Source organism: Camarhynchus parvulus, chromosome 1 (genome assembly GCF_901933205.1).
Source record: "Camarhynchus parvulus chromosome 1, STF_HiC, whole genome shotgun sequence".
Lineage (NCBI taxonomy): Eukaryota > Metazoa > Chordata > Aves > Passeriformes > Thraupidae > Camarhynchus > Camarhynchus parvulus.
This window is the reverse complement of record NC_044571.1, coordinates 34,700,429-34,717,592: the sequence shown is the minus strand read 5'-3', so window position 1 is coordinate 34,717,592 and position 17,164 is coordinate 34,700,429. Positions and strand designations below refer to the sequence as shown.

Genomic DNA, 17,164 nt, shown 5'->3' with positions numbered 1-17,164 from the left:
TGATTGAGCAAATCTAACCACAATCTCTTTTTACACCCAGTTTCTAAAGAAAGTCTTTTGCCTGGTTTTCAGCTAAACTGTTGCTTCACTAGTAACAAGAATGAGACATCAGAAATCCAGTATACAAAATAGTATATTGATTCTGTAATATGAGGCATTCAGTCATTTGAGAACCAGACAATCTTACAGTACCCTGCAGTTTGTGGAGATTTTTCCTCTTAGGATATTATTACATTATTATAATTCATGCCAAAAAAAAATCCACTATCTCTAAAGAAATACTTATTTATTTTGATAATTGATTTAGGAAGTCTCATTATATCATCAGTTAAAGTTCAAGGAAGTGCTCAATTTCAAAAGTGCTCAATTTCTTTTTTTTTTAATGTTCTCCTTATAACTCTTGTAACATTTACAAAGCAAGACACTAATCTGCCTTGAGCCATCAGCAGCAAGGTAACTGAGTTGTGCAAAAAATATTAGCATTATTTAAAGAAAAAATTATATGAGATTAGGAAAGTTACTTTTCAGAAGGCATTGAGCAAGTGAGAGCACTGGAATTTAAGATATTCTGCTATCATCCTCAAGAACACACCTACAGTCTTGCCAACTCTTGCCAATCCAGTCAGCCCTCAGAAGAGACCTGATTCTTAATCATCTACCTCTTGTAATTGCAAGGAGGCTTTTTCACAAAGAGATGCAAAGAAGTCATTAACATTTTCATCTCCTTATTGACATGGCTCTCTGCAGGAACAATAATGAGGAACCTCTCTGTGAGTGCTGCCTTCAGTCCACTTCATCCCAGCACTTTAGAAGTGGTTTTGGAGTGCCAGATCCTTTTATACAGTTCGGTAAGGAGGCTCCTGACTCTAATCTAGAAAGTCATATTGCTTTGGATACTGTGGCATTATGGGCAGGCCACAGACATACTGGTCAAAGTATTGTTGCCATGTTCTCATTGACAGTTTTGGCAGCAGGAGACAAATTGTGTTGTTTTGTTTGCTTTTGCTTTTGCAGAAGCGTACAGGGAAACTAGTCAGGAATGCCACTGCTAAGGACTGATTCATAAAATATTTGGATGCCTTCTGAGGACTTAAGGCAAAATCAGCATATTGTCCAAATATTGCTTTGCATCAGGTGTGTAAAGAAATGGGGGAAAAAAAACCCAGAAAAAACTAGTATTAATACAAATGGGAATGGCAAGGAGTTGGCATGTGATGCGACCTAAAAATAGGGGACTTATGTAAACACTTGTTCAGACTAAAAAGTACTCTGTCTTGTGATTGATGTGACCATTTCAAAATATTTCCTGTTGTGATTGTATAACCTTTAAAAAGAAAGGATAAGTTTGAGCTGGTGAACAGCTAGGTCTTCTCTTTCTGCTGGTCTTGGTAAAGGGATTTCTTTAACCTTAAAGAAACAGGTAAACAAAACTAAAAGACAAGCCTTGAGGGTTTTGTGTAGGTTAGTTTGCATCATGCTGTAACAGAATGCTCTAAAAATTATCAACCTACGCAGTACAAACACAAGTAACTTTTATATGTAGTTAATAGTACATCTAAGAAGCATCTGTAGAGATGGTGTGGGAGTGAAGGGAGGGCTGAGCTGAGGAAACTGCTTTTGAAAGTTGGTTTTTTGTGTGTGCAATTTTTTAAAAACAATTTCGGAGAATGGAAAGAGGAACCTACACTGAGAAACTAGGCCCAACTTGTCAAAAACTTTCCCCACAGCGTGTGGTGAAACATCTTTTATCACTGCACTCTTATCTTTAGTATGTTGGCACTATGATTTGCTCACCTGCATGGGCAGATGGAGGGATGGGGCTAGAAGGGATTCTGAGAATTTATTTTGTCTTTCCAGGCTCTTTTATGAAAATTTAATGCACAACCTTTATCAAACCACGATCCTCAAGAAAATTGATTTATTTTAAAGCTTAAAACTCCTTTCCTTTTCTTTCTCTCTCTTTCTCTATATATTTGTATGACAATAAGGCAATGTAAGAGAGAGAAACACACAAAGAAAGGAAATTTGCTCTCCTGAAAAGTATTGCCTTTAGGTTTTTATAAAAGTCTTTCTCAGATGTTGAAATAAAAAGGACTCAGGTCTGTTTCTTTCAGTTCCCTGAAAAAGCTTCAAAACACTGGCATTTTTCTTCATTTGCTTGCCAAACCACATTAAACCCTGCCACAGGCTGTACTGCTCAGTGGCTGTCACAAGCACGGGTGACTTCATCTGGCATGCCCCACCAGGCTCCCCTCTGCTGAGTCGGTGCCACACAGAGATGCTGGCTGGATGCCATGTGCACATGCAGAAAGTGAGCCAAGGTCCCAAGGGATTTCAGCAGGGCTGGGGAGAACATGGAGTCTTGGCAGCTCGGTGGGAAAACCCCATGAAGGCTCTGAGCCCCTGAACTGCTCAAGAGCAAGCATGAGCAATGAGTCCCAAAACAGAGCTGGGAAATAAGCAATAGTAAAAAATAGATAACCTCTACTGTTCTCAGAAAGAGAAGTGAGAAAGTAGTTGGTGCTGATGTTTCTTCACTGTGAGCTATGGAGCAGGCTGCGTTTTCAAAAGGCCTATCCTGTCTCTACTCCCACGTAGCTGAGGGCATCCTTGGAGTTTCCAAAGAGAAGGTGGCTGCTGTGATGGCTGGGATCACACCTCAGCCACTGCCAAAGCATCAGGTGTCTGCCAGCAAAGGAGCTTCCAGCAGCAATTCTCCTTCACAATCTGTGGCACCACAACAGAGTGAAAAAGAGAACCAAAACCTTTTGATAGGGAAGCCCTCATGAGAGTACAGGTTTCAAGATTGCCATTTGCTAAAAATTCTCAGTGAAAGAGTTCAAGCTGTAGAAATTTATCTGCAATAGTCTACAGGCCAAAGCTCTTTGGTGCCTTGATTGGGAAGGGAAGACCCCAGGTGAGTGCTCCTGCTGCTGTGGACACTCAGGATGGCCAAGGCCTGAGCTGAAAGGTGCTAATCCTCATCTTGTGAGGACCTCCTCACTGGGTCTTGAGCAGCTGATTTCCACAAGGAATCATGTTTGATGTGCCTGAAGACACACATTGCCAGAGTGCGTTTTCCTAGTTTGGTTAGGGATACTTGAAAGGTTTTGTTATTTCCATATTGTTTGTTCTCACAGCTGATTTTTCTATCCCAAGCACATCACTACCACATTTACCATCCTCATCATGGGATTAATGATGCAGTCCTCCAGTCACAGCCTTCAGCCCATGGAAATTCTGTCTTGTGTAACAATCCTGAAGCAGCATGGACCATTTTGGCAGGGCTGTATCAGTGTGTGCCTTGGCCATACCATTCCTAACAATCACTTTCTGTCATCAGACTTCTCAGATGCCTAAATTAGGTCAGATTCCCAGATGAAAACCAGGGCAATCAGCCTCAGCATTTTTACACTTTTCATTTAACTGTTTTTTTATGTATCTGGGTTTTTTTGTGGCTCACTGTTTTATGTGATGTGCTTCACACACTTGACACGTAGCAACTGTTTGTCGGGTTCCTTCCTGGACTTTATTAACACCTTTTCCTGTCCTTTTTACTAAGATTGCAGGGCATTTAATAACATTCCCACCACTAAATATGTGCCATCCTGAACTGTACACTTTTCTGTGCCACTTGGCTCTCTCTAATTTTTAGTTTAAAAGCTATAACATTAATTTTCAGTAACAGAAAATTTCCCTATTTTAGTTTAGGTCAAACCATATTTTCTTGATGGTACCATCTGCACCAAACATTTCCTTTATTCTTGAGTGCATTTATATCATTTTTCTATGTATCTGCTGTCAAGTTACACACTGAAAGTTCAGGAATGTGGTAGTATTTCAGAGCACATCACTTAGAGATCTCTAGGGTTCTTAACAGCCCAAATTTTGTCTCCAAAGAACTCTCTCCTAGTGCTCTAGTGTTATATGTATCTTATTGAAGCATAACTGTACCAGTCATCAAAATTGCCTTAGAGCAGAGTCTAGCTGGGGTGTTTAATGGTGATACAGAACTGGGAGGAGTCTGATGGTGATACAGAACTGGGAGGAGTCTGATGGTGATACAGAACTGGGAGGAGTGGCTGATAACACCAGGGTGCTGAGGTGTCAGCCTGCGAGACCTGGACTGGCTCCCCACACAAACCAGCTGCAGAACACTTGACTGCTGCCTGTGATTATTTCCTAGGTAGCATTCATTATAATAATGTATCAGCATATATCTGACTATAGTTAGGGCACTTACATGCTTCTCCAAGCAAAACGAGTATGTTAGACAAGGATAGAATCCAATTTCTCTCTTATTTATGCGTTGAAGTTAACTAAGTGCAGAGAGGATGGGAGAGAAGACCAAACCCTGAGTACCATGGCACTTGGAGTCAGGTTCAGCTGAAAAGCTGAACTTTGACTTCCCGTCTCACCTGTACTCAAGGATATCAAGAGGAGTGAGGCAGATGTTGTTTCAGGCTGCTATTCCTGTTGTAGCTATTTGTATTAGTGTGGTCACAAAGATACTGGACTAAAGGTGAAGCTTTTCTCAGAAATCCTTTTTCCTTTTTTTTCTCCCCATTTTATAATCTCTGCTTCTTGTAAGTTACCAGTCATATCTCTAACTGGTATCAGATTGCCAAGCTGAGGAGAAGTCAAGAAAAAAAGTGTTAAGTCACAAAGAAAGTAATAATTATGTTGACTCTTTGCTCCTCCTTTTGTGCATATATGATGCTGCTTTTAAAACTAGGTCATATCTGCTCCTGTAGTCTGTTGTTTCTGAGGTTCCTGTTACCTGTGCACTTTGCCTTCGGGCAGATGAGCTCTGCACTCTTCAGGCACTTGTGAGTCCATGTTGTGCCCTGTGCCGGCCACAAGCAGCACAGCTGCAGTTATTGATACTCAACATAAGCTGTGAGTTTTTGCAGAGAAGCCAATTTTCAGTTCTTTCCACATGTGAACAAAGTGATCTTGCACAAGCTGAAAAAGAATGATCTTGCTTCTTCCTATGAAGCAAAGAACTCCGAGGTGCTGTGCATACTACACACAGAGCTGCCTCAGACTTCTCTGTGAGCTGCATGAATACCAGACCTACAGGCCTGCTCCTGAGAGAAATGCTTCCTGGTCATGCCATTGGGCCCCCAGAGATGATATCATCATAATTAAAAGGCAGAATCAGCCATGACTATAGCTTGAATACTATTGAATGGTGATGATATTTTGTTTAAAAAATGAAGAAACTTTCTCTAGCAGAGGACCACAACCACTTATATGTGACCATATACACCAGCAACTGAACATCCCTCCAGAAAAATACAGCTCATCTGTAGCTCAGTAGTACAATTCAGGGTTCACATTTTGATCTGTGACGATAAGCAGTAAAAGAAACTGGGCAAAGGAAAGAGTTTCAACAGTGCAAGGTTCCTCATGGAGATGACCTGAGGTGTGCCCCAACTACCAGTCCCTTCAGGCCAAGCTGGAAAGGAAGCATTGTCCAAAGTCCTAGGGAATAAGCTCACGTTTCCCACTGCCTTGGATTGCCTACATTTCTGCCTCCTAGCCCTTTGTCAGCCCAGGCACACCTCTCCTCCTGAAATATATGCAGTCACCTATTTTCAGTGGGTATGGACAAGAGGTACAGGAGAATGGCTGAATGCAATATCAGTTCCAGTCATACCAAAGTGCCTCCAGCAGCCTGTTTTTGTATCAAAGCCTTCCAGTAAGATGTGCAGTTGACAGGAAGCGAGGCTCATTCTTTCTGTATATCTAGCTCCTATTACCCTTTCGGGAGCAGAGAATAAGATATGCAAGAAGCTGCACAGTGCACATCAGTTTAGCTCCAACAGAGCTAAACTGCTCTCGTATTTTTCAGCCAAGACTGTTTTCACTAGCACTGATGGGAGAATTACTCCAAACTGACATGAAAATCAGGAGAACACCCAGTCTGTAGGGGTTCACTGCCAGAACGTTGCAGAAGACACCTGGGGGGAGAGCAGTGGTCAGTCCATTCCATGGTCTGCCAGTACGGGCTGAATGATATGTGCTGGGCAAGTACTGCAGCAGGAACAGAAGAAGACAAAATAATTTTTATTCTGAGTCCTTATGATCATGTAAAACTGACTGTAGGCTTTGACACACAGGTGGAAGAAGATGGATATAGGTAAAACAATGCATTTGATCCTATTTTGTGTCAATTTATTTTCACACAAAAGCTGACCTGGTCATTTAAAAGTGCAGCTGGATGATCCAAGTGTGAAAGGAGTCAATTATGTTTTAGTGAACTAGCTCAGATTCTGACAGATTCCAGGCAACTGTGGGAGTCCAGGAAATCAGGATCTGAATCAACAGGATGTTTAAAACAGGCTGGAATCAGCTTCAAACACCTGCATTTACTGTGAAGTGACTACGTATGCAAATACTGCAGTCACTGGAGATCTGCCCAGTACAGTAAACACTTTCCAACTCACCCTAAAATAGATACTTAGATTTCTATGGATGATAAATCCATAGCTGTAGCAAAGACCAGGCAGGAAAGGCCACCTATACCCACATCCTACTGTGGAAAGACTTTTGCCTATTCATATAGATCTTAATTAATAGGAGGAACAACAATTCATCCTGCGTTTTTACCAGTCACCAGTTGTTATGGATCCAGTACACGCTTTTTGGGATACATCTATTTATTCAGGGAGTAGAAAGATTAATCTACTGAGACCAACTAGTGGAAGCAGTGGAAAAAGGCACATCTGAAGGCAGCTTACACTCTCAAACAAGTTATTTGATACACCCCTACAAATATTACTTACAATTTCAGGCCCGAATATGTTATATGGCTGTTCGAATTACTCTACATTGTTTGCCCAAAACATTTCCCAAATACCACATGAAATTATCCTTTCAGGTACTCCTGCAAAAATTCACGGCCTGTCCTGTTTATGGGCTCAATCATAAGCTAAATCATTTAACAGCTACAGGCTGTCATATCCTTACTGCAAATATGAAAAAAAAACATAATCTGAGGTTCTTTTTTTTAAATTTTTTTTATCTCTAAAGATAATCTTCAAGAGCACACAGCAACTCACCTCAATTCCTTTGTGGACTGATCAGGAGAAGAAACACTTGAAGAGAACTTCACAGAAAAGACAGGTGAAAAGATAGAAAGTAGAGATTTCAAACAGAATATATGTACACATATATGTGTATAGCATAAAAGCATATGTGCTTTTATGTGTGTATGCTTATATATATTTGTTTGCTGCAAAATGCCAGTTGGAGCACACAGATTCAGTGTAAGACCACCAAGTTTCTGAGGATTGAGGGATTCTCTGTTAGGAATCTGTCATATTTTCTACCACAACTGCCTTGTGCCAATAAACTGTTACATTCTTTTCCTGGAATTTGAGGTCGGAAGGGAAATAATTGATTACACTTTTTCCTCTGACTCTCACAACAGCTATGTGAGGCAATTACTTGTAGAGGGAAGTAGTTGATGACCAGAAGCCATTGTCTGTCAATCCTGGATACAGACAATATTTAAAACTTAAAGTTATAAAGGAAACCAGTTCATGTGTTATTAAAAGTTCAACTAGATCAGGCAATTTCATTAAAGTTGTATAAAAACATGTGTCTTCATCTTGCCATAAGTCAAGGCCAAGGTACCTGCAGGAGTGCCCTCTGGCACAGGATAACTCCACACTGTGCAGGATGTCTGCCAGGGGAGTTAAAGGAGGTTTACAAGTTGATTGTTCATGGCCCTGCACCATCTGATAAACACTGTGGCGCGTTTAAGTGAAGGTTTCTTGCCAGGAATCAGCAGTTTCAGGAACTGCTTGCATGGCTCTTCCTCCCTGTGCAAGATAGCATTATTTCACCCAGAGGAAAGCTACCTTGTGCTGTTGGGAAATACAAGTGTGCATATGGGCAGTGATCACAGAGGGCTCTATGTCCTACAAAATAAATTCTTGAGCTGATATGTTGAACTATTCTGTTGCCTTAGCTTTGCTAATATTTTTTTAAATATCTGTCTTCAAAAAATTAAGCTTAAAAATCTGCTTATGTAGGAAAGATCAACATATATATAATATTTTAGGTATTAGCCAAAAAGTTGGAACCTCTTCAAATCTCGTTTAGGATACTTACTTTTACTGAAATTTAAACCACCCTACAAAATTTATCAGTAGCTACACAACTTGGGTTTCAAATGACCTAAGGTTTTGTGCACAACATTTTTATAGGCTGACTTGTGCACTGGTAAAGAAAACTGCACACTGATTTATTTTGTAATCTAAGTAGCACTTGAACTGTAAAATCATACTTCAGATGCTGAGAGGTTTTTGTCAATACTGGCCCACAGACTTACTATTTCCAAGAACCTGATGAGTTTCGCTCTGAACTGGCTCATAGACACAGATGACAGTGGCTGTGTTTATGCAAATCTCACCTAAATCAGGGTGAATGTTGCTAACTCCAGCAGAGAATCCTGACCTTACTGATTTATACTTAAAAAAGATGAAGGTTCAAGTGAACTAAAATTCAACTATCAGCAAAACTGCATAGTCCAGGACAGACACAGGAAATTTGAAAGTAGATATGTACATTTAATTTTACTACTAAGCTAATTCTGAAGATTCAGTGCAGTATTTGCTTGTGGAGTTTCTTTGCCTCTCATCTGTATTTTTTAAATTTCACGGTAAGAAATTTTTTGTTCCATCTTGGAAAGCGCCTGCTTTTACTCTGTCAGGCTGGAGAACAGAAGCACTCCCTAGTAGGCAGAAATGACAACATTATTTTTACTCACTTTTGAATAAAGCAGTTTTTCTCTAGAATGATACAGCTAACAAGCTCTAACATGTATGCACCCCTCTACTACATGAAAGCTGGTAATGTTTCTATATTTTCTTGCTGAAAAAAGAGCGGGTTTTTTACCTCTCAATGTGAAATCCTTGTGGAGAGAAGACACTCTTGTTTCACCTTGCCCTGATGGTTTGAGGTCAGAGCTATAACCACCATAGGGTTTACTTTGACTGTGTGTACTAAGATAAAGACTGACATTTGTGTCTGAAAGAGTTTTTGATTAACATAATGAGTATAGCTTAACTTTTTCATTGTAAAATATATGCCAGCTTTTGCAGTGAAGGTATACAAATGGTTTACTTATGTCCTTTATCTGAGTGATCTTTAGTGAAAAATAAGAAATAAAGAACAGGGTTTTTTAAAAGCTAAATGGCATGGAAGGTCAGGAATATCATAGCTAGTTCGACGCCTTCAGATTTTTTTTCTCTGCTCAGTAATGCTTGCACATACAAGCGCACAGAGGGTAGAAGTGCCATTTCCCAAAAGAAGGTAAGCTAAAACATCAAATACTGCCTTTGTGATAACATAACTAAGGCTTGGCAACGGTTTCTGACCTTTGTGATAATGATACTCAGAATAGAACAATAGGAAGGCAAATCAGCTAAAAGAACAAGGAAGCCCAAATACAAAGAAATTTCTTAGAAGACTTAGGTTCACATCTTCACTGAGTGAACCAAACTCTTGGCTTTTAGAGATGTAGAGATGTAACACTGCCAGCTAAAATTTGCATGAAAGTTTATTGCAAGGGTGAGAAAGAACCATCAGTACAAAACCTGCAGCCCCTTTCGGTAAGGCCCATGTTCTGTTTAGGAAACATTCAGACAGCGATGGACTCATTTACATTGCTCAGTTTGGTGAACTTGAACATTTGCAGAAGTGTTTCTCTGAATCGCATGAATGATGCTTTAGGAACTGTAATTGAGATGTGTTACAAAAGGGCACTTCTTGTTCTTCATATTAAAACCCCTTACTTTATTTAAATATCAAAGTGTTTGTCACTTTTCCCATAGCTCAAGACAACCAACCAACTCTTGGCTCTTTACCTTCCTGACTCCTTCTTCTCCTCACACTCAGTCTACAATAGAAATTAAGCATTTGTTTTATGGGCTTTTACTCATCTCAGTAGTAATTCACACAGGTTGAAAACCCAGCAGGAGCACTCCATACTGAGAACCCCCAAGCTGTCTCTAGTTTTATCTACCATTAGGTAGACATAAACTATCCTAACCCTTTAGCTCTTGTTACTGCTTTGTAATCAAACTGAGTAAGCAAAAAATAATGTAAAATTAAAATATACTAAAAGCAGTCTTTTGAGAAAAAACAAAATACATTCTTCAGCTACACTTGCATTTGTGAAAAACTATTAATAGGGTTTTTCTAAGTGCTTGCAATAAAATCTGTGCTTTCACCTTGCTTCATTCTAAATCTATTTGCAATTGAGTTGAAATTGCATTTCAGCTTGTTTTACTTGTAATCTGAAACATGCAATCCTATATTCTTCAGCTAGAAGGGTGTCTTTCTAAAAGTGTAACAATATCAAAGAATTTATGAAATAAGAACTCTTTTCCCCTATGCAATAGTGCTTTGACAGGTAGTGAACCAAAAATTATGAAACACAGTAAGTTTTGAAAGGCTTTCTGCTGCGGGATATATTTTAAGAGTTATTTTTCTCTCTCAAATCAGAAAGAAAATCTCAATCTTTTTATAAATCGGCAATTTTCATTTTGACTTCACTCAAGGGCTTTTCAGTCTTTTTCACAGGTGTGCTTGATGCTGAGAACAGGAAGATAATAGATGTAAGAGAGAAATCACATCAGCTTAATTTAGCAGTTCTCTAAAAATAGAGACATCTCTACTGTTCTTCTTCCACAGCAAAGAAGCAACACATATCTTGTGATTTTTTTACTGTTTGATTTTCAGTAAACCCTTAAATGTTTTATTTATCATCTTTTGTCAATTGAAGGGAATGAAATCCTCCTTCCTATCGGAAAAGCATTAAGCAGCTGTCACCGTAGCTTATGGTTGCAGCTTAGATGAAAACATGATGCCATTGAATTTCCAAGTGAGTTTTTTGTGCAGAGTGCCACGAGCCAGTGAGTACAAACAGTAGCAAAAAAAATCTTACATGGATTTAGTGAGCATTACTCCAGAGGCTTAGTACTTAATATGAGACTAATATACATCCATCTACTAAATGTTTCAGAAATCAGGCAAGCAGAAAAGCTTAACATTTCTCCTTCTATGTCACAAGCTTGAGGACTGATATAAATGTCTCTAAGACTGGATCATGTCACTTGAAGAATCCTTATTTACTTTTTGTTTCAGTATGTCCATTGGTCTGTCGTATTTTAAATACAGGTCTCCCAAAATTAAAGAAAAAGCATGTATTTCTAACAGGGAAATTTATGTAACAGAACTATATTTTGAAAAATTATGCATACGAAACAATAGCTTAGGGTGTATGTTTTAAAATCCGTGCAAGCTTCACTGATTTGAATTCTGTTGTAAAGCTGAAGTTGGATGGAAAAAGCTCATAAAATGTAAGAGGAGTCTAATTTTAAACCTCTAAAGAGGGATTCTTTTCTCTCTCGATGTATTACATTTACAAATTAAACCACTAGAGAGACAGAGACTGGGGGTGCAGTGGGGGAAGGACACAGTTACCCTGAACCTGATGAAAATGTAAACACAGTGTTAACTAAACCCCAACAGACGCAGGAATGGGAGTGGTACATTGTGGTTCCAGAAGCTTAACCTGCTGTTGTAGTTTCAGTCTAGCCAGCAGCCAAACCCCACACAGTCACTTGCTCACCTCCCCCACTAGGCAGGTTGGGGAGAGATTTGAAAGGGTAAAAGGAAGAAAAATTGTGGGTTGAGAAAAAGACAATTTAATAAGAAAAACAAAAGCCATGCACACAAACAAAGTAAAACAAGGAATTAATTTGCTGTTTCCCATGGGCTGACAGGTGTTCAGCCATCTCCAGAAAAGCAGGGCCCCATCACATGAAAGGGTTACTTGGGAAGACAATCACCATCACTGCAAATGGTCCCCCCTTCCTCCTCCTTCCCTCTACTTTATATACAGGTAATGGAATATCCCTTTGGTCCGTTTGGGCTACCTGTCTGTCTGTGTCTCCTCCCAGCCTCTCGTGTATCCCCAACCTCCTTGCCAGCATGGCACTACAAAAAGCAGTGTGGTGGCTCTGTGTAAGCACTGCACAGCAATAACAAAAATATCTCTCTATTGTCAACTCTGTGTTTAGCACAAATCCAAAAAATAGTCTCATACAAGCCACTGTGAAGAAAATTGGCTCCATTCCAGCCAAACCCCACACACCTGGGCATTTAAAAAGCAAATCATCACAAGTAAGGGTGAATTAGAGCAGGAATTTCTTCTAGTCCAGGCTTTCCTGACAAGGAATTCAGGATTAGTGTCAGAGAATCTGGCAAAAGGAAAGATGAAATTAGGAGGTTTTTCTGTATCCACATTTCCTGAGGAGGCTATCTGCCCTCACGAATGACATGCAACATCAGTCTTGTGTGCTTTGCATGCCCCCTTCTCCCCTGCAGAAGACTCTAAAGGAACCACCCATCATTCTTCTGCTCATTGCGATGGACATCTTCATTACCAAAAACGATGTCAAGGAGACCTACCCTCTTTGGAAAGCTCTTGTCAGGCACATAATCAGTAAGTCTGGTGTCTTTCAACTCCAATTCAAAATGTGCCTGCATTTGGAGGCACTTCTGTTTTACTGACAGTAGCGTTCCATGAGTGCATAAAATTCACCTTTAGTCAGGCTGTGAATGCTGACACTGTTTTGCATTTGGCAGCATCTAGGCATGCATTTCTTATCTCCTTCTTATCAAGATGCTCTCTCAGAAAAAAGCAAGTACAGAAGAAAATACATTTGAGATTAAAACAAACCAAAATGTGAGACATATTAGATAGCTTTATGACCAGTGTGATAGATATAATGGAAATTTTTACCTATATTCCTACTTTCCCAAGTACCTGTAATTTCTATAGGAATAGCTTCTAGGGGCCTGTGAAAGCAAATATCTTTCACTTGCTCTATATTATTAGAGCTCTGTGGTAACTCTGATATAGACAACAATTTTCTGTTTGTTTTGAGAAGTATAGAGTTTTTAGCCACAAAGGGGTGCTACTTGAGCAGGATTTTTGAGGCAACAGACTTAATAAACATTTGCTATGCTAAGTCACAGACAGATGGATTGAAATAGAGAGCATTAAGGCTTTTTTCCCAGAGTTATGTGACAGTGAGTGCTTTTTCAAGTTAGCCTGAAAAATGAAGAATTGGTTTCAATCTTGATAGATCTCCCCTGATAAGATTTGAATTTCATTTGCAACAGATTTGGCTCAAAGGGCTTTTTGCAATTGTGCCCATATGATGATCACTACCTGAAACATGCTTGCTCTGTGTCATGTGCATGATATATGTCCATCTCTGATTTCGTTGAAATTCCTATTTTCTTGTTCCTTTATCTAGGATTCCAACAACTCAGCTGGAAGCAACATTAATCAATACAACTTTCTTGATACTGACTCTCACCACTTCTAAATATTTTTAGCTGACATTTAAAACACTATTGTCAAATATATCAGATCAAGAAAGAACTTTAATAAGCCCCCACTGAGCTGCTTGCTGCTGTAGCTGTACCTTTTTCTGGATCTGCAGTCGGGTTTTTCTCAGTTGATTATCTCTTTACTGCACTGCAGCCTCCAGTAGAGACTTCACATTTGCCAGGTCCCAGGAATCATCAATGGTTCAGAAAACAAGTTTTTCAGTAAAAGCCTCTCTCAGAAAGTACAGTTTTTTGTCAGAATTATTATTTCCAGAAACTATAGAGTTTCTCAGCAATGTGGGATGAGCTCTTTGAGGACTGACTGGTTGCATTGCTCATGGCCTATGAGCACACAAACTAAAGCTCTTTTTAAACAAGATATCAGGTTAAGTGACACCAACATGTTTTTTAATCTAACCTCCTACAGCAGGGCCGTCTTGCAACAAGATGCTTGGAATAAACCATGCAGGTGATGAGAGTCCACAAGCAGGAGTGTGCCTGAACCCATTCTGCCTGTAATTAAGTAGTAGAGATGTGCCCATAGTTATCAGCTGACTTGGCCTGGCACCTCTTCAGCCCTTATTATAACTCTTTGCAGAAGCTACTGTAAATCTATCCTCTGCCTTTTTGGGCATTTGTTGCCATTTCTTCACTTTTTCAATGTTGTACTTTTGTGAAATTGCCCCCCTGTACTCACAGCTTAAGGAAAGCAAGCACACACATTGAGGTGTGAGTTCTGTCCTGCAGCTGCTGAATGCTTCCATGCTGCTTAAAATAAATACACTAAACCATGAGCTATTGCATCTGCCAAGAAAGATCTATGAAAAGCAGACAGTGAAAGCATGGGTCTGCTTTGCAGACTGCAAAACTGAAAGTAATCTTGCAGAATTACAGAATAAGACAGCTGCAAACAGAACATTTTTAACTAACATATTTTGCAGAAACTGAAGCTCAATAGTTTTTTTTTTTCTTGATAGAAGAGTGCTTCTCCGGCCTGTAAACCAGTCCAAGCAATTGCAATCTGTCCCTGGTTCTCATGTTTCTTTCCTTATATTCTTTTTATATTATAAATATAGCAAGAGTCATTGAATGCATGTTTTCCTTTCCCTAAATTGAAAAAAAAGCAAAAAAAAAATTAAAATCCACACCTAATTTGAAATGGATCACAGTTTAGTTGTGGGGAAAAAATGTCAGAAGATACTGTGCACTACAGAAATCAAGGTTATGACATCTAGAGTAGATGCAATGCATTTAGCTCACAGACAATCTATGGACTAGTGTTCTCACGCAGACATAAATTGAATGTCAACTTGTGATATGTGATTTTCCTTATGTTACAGTAATATAGGAGATGTGATAATGAATAGACTACAGAGTGAGAGGGATTGATGGGCCAAGGTCAATGGTGTGAGGTTCAATAAGGCAAAATGCCAAGTCCTGCCCTTGGGTCACAAGAACCCCACACAGCACTACAAGCTTGGGGCAGAGTGGCTGGGAAGCTGCCCAGTGGAGAAGAACCCAGGGGTTCTTCATAATCAGCTGACATGGTGATGTTTGCTCAAAGATGCCATGATCTTGGATGTCTTTGTCAAGTTTAATGATTCTGTGATTCTAAGTATCAGAAAACCATTCACCAGGGAGAGGTAGCTGCTCCAAGATAGGAAGAAGTCAGATTGGTAAAACATTATGGTGATTTGAAGGGAGGCAAGACTTTTCAGGAAGTAATTTTAATGGATTGAGTGCATTCAAGGAAAATCTGTCAAACTAAAGAATTTTTTTAGTTGATTAATACATGATTCATGTCCTAAATTTCTGCTTTGACATATTGTTTTTCTCACTTGACATTTCTCCTCTAGGTTTTCAAGCCAAGTGTTCATGATATGATCCAGCTGGCTTACAGGGATCAACAAGCCACTTATGAAAAATGGTTAAAAACGAATCCCACCTGGACGATTTGACACTATCAATGCTCCAGAATAAAACAGTCTCCATCACTCTCCCAATTGTGTATACAGTGGTGGCTCTGGTCAGCATCCCTGGCAATTTGTTCTCCCTTTGGGTGCTCTGTTGGCACATCAAACCCAAAACACCTTCTGTTATTTTCATGATCAACTTAAGCATCACGGACCTTATGCTGGCCTTATGTTTCCCCTTCCAGATTTATTATCACCTCCAAAGCAATCACTGGACATTTGGCAAGACTCTTTGCAGCCTTGTGACAGTGATGTTCTATTCCAACATGTATTCTTCCATACTGACCATGACCTTTATCAGCATGGAGCGGTACATGGGTGTGGTACACCCCTTGAAGTTGATCAAGTGGAGAAGAAAAAGATATGCCTTGGCTGCCTGCCTAGCTATGTGGTTTGCCTTGCTACTAGCCTTCTACCCACTAGAAACTACAGACCTGACCTATGAAGTGAAAGAATTAGGGATTATAACCTGTTTTGATGTCCTTAAATGGAATATGCTGCCCAACTTTGCAGCTTGGGTAGCCTTTCTCCTCACTTTATTTGTTGTGCTGTTTCTGATCCCTTTTGTTGTAACAGTTGGATGCTACATTGGTATCATTAGGAAGCTAATTCAGACATCAAGCAGATATGGCAATAAGCAAAAGACTAGATCCATATACCTGGCGACAATTGTCCTTCTGTCCTTCGTCACTTGCTTTGCCCCCAATAACTTCATCCTACTTGCACATATGATCAGCCGCCTATTTTACAACCACAGTTTGTACCCTGCCTACAAGCTCACCTTGTGCCTCAGTTGCTTCAACAATTGCATAGATCCCTTCATTTATTATTTTGCATCAAAAGAATTTTACCAGAAATTCATGCAATTGTTTCGCCCTAAGGTACCGCTCAGCGACAGCTTGGAAAACAGAAGGGAAAGTTTATTCTCTGGCAGGACCATGTCAGCCAGATCGATGTCAAGCGGACCTATGGATGGGTTAGAGGGAGTAAGGATCAATTTGCAAAGGCAGGAAAGTGTTTTTTAGCTTTAGATATTCTCAGAAGAAAGACATCTGTGAAACTAATGAGTTGACACAGAAAATATTTCCTTTTGAAAGGCCATGCTCAAAATACCTTGCTCCAGTGACAGAACTCAAGCTGTACTTAAATTGCATTTCAGGATTTTCTGGTCACGGAAGTGCTAAAGGAATTGAATTTATTCAAGAAGGCACTGAAGCAAATCAAGCAGGGTTAGCCTGGAAATAGCCTTGCTGCATAAGACCAAGGGATAGGTTTAGAACGGTTACTCTCAGGTTGTACTATAGTTAACCAAAGACTTGCAATTCTCGGTGAATGTGAAACATTACTGTACATGAAGTAGAGCATACATCAAAGCTGGTTTGGGAGTAACTGAGTTGTTTTTCCAAAGAATGTGGTTTGTTTTTGCTTTTTGATTATATTTCCTTCTCTGATGTTGTATTTTTATAAAAGAAAGAATAAAAGTAGCATGGTATTTCACCATTAATGCATAATGCAGAGCCACTGTGAAATCACCACAACACTCCCCCAACTGCTTTTCAGAGTCAAACCACACTGACACTTGAAAAGGTTAGGTTGACTCATATTATTTATTTATTTCAATCTTATACAGCAAAACATCTCATACAATGAAAGGAAAGCTAACAACGTTTGCAAATACAGCTGCACTTCTTGAAGTTATTAATTTCTCAGGACTGTGGGGAGCAGTTTATTTAAGGTAACAGACCTTCCCACATTAACCTATTACAGTA

General features: G+C 39.6%; 1 protein-coding gene across 1 annotated transcript in view; it reads left to right on the top strand.

Annotated features, from left to right (window-relative positions):
• Positions 1-16,425, top strand: part of P2RY8 (P2Y receptor family member 8) — a 30,426-nt gene extending 14,001 nt beyond the window's left edge. Inside the window, exons 3-4 of the mRNA XM_030954876.1 lie at positions 7,039-7,131; positions 15,279-16,425. Of these exons, the coding sequence (XP_030810736.1) occupies positions 15,347-16,420 (1,074 nt within the window). The 5' untranslated portion in view covers positions 7,039-7,131; positions 15,279-15,346 and the 3' untranslated portion in view covers positions 16,421-16,425. The remainder of the gene's footprint in view (positions 1-7,038; positions 7,132-15,278) is intronic.
• The last annotated feature ends 739 nt before the right edge of the window (positions 16,426-17,164 follow it).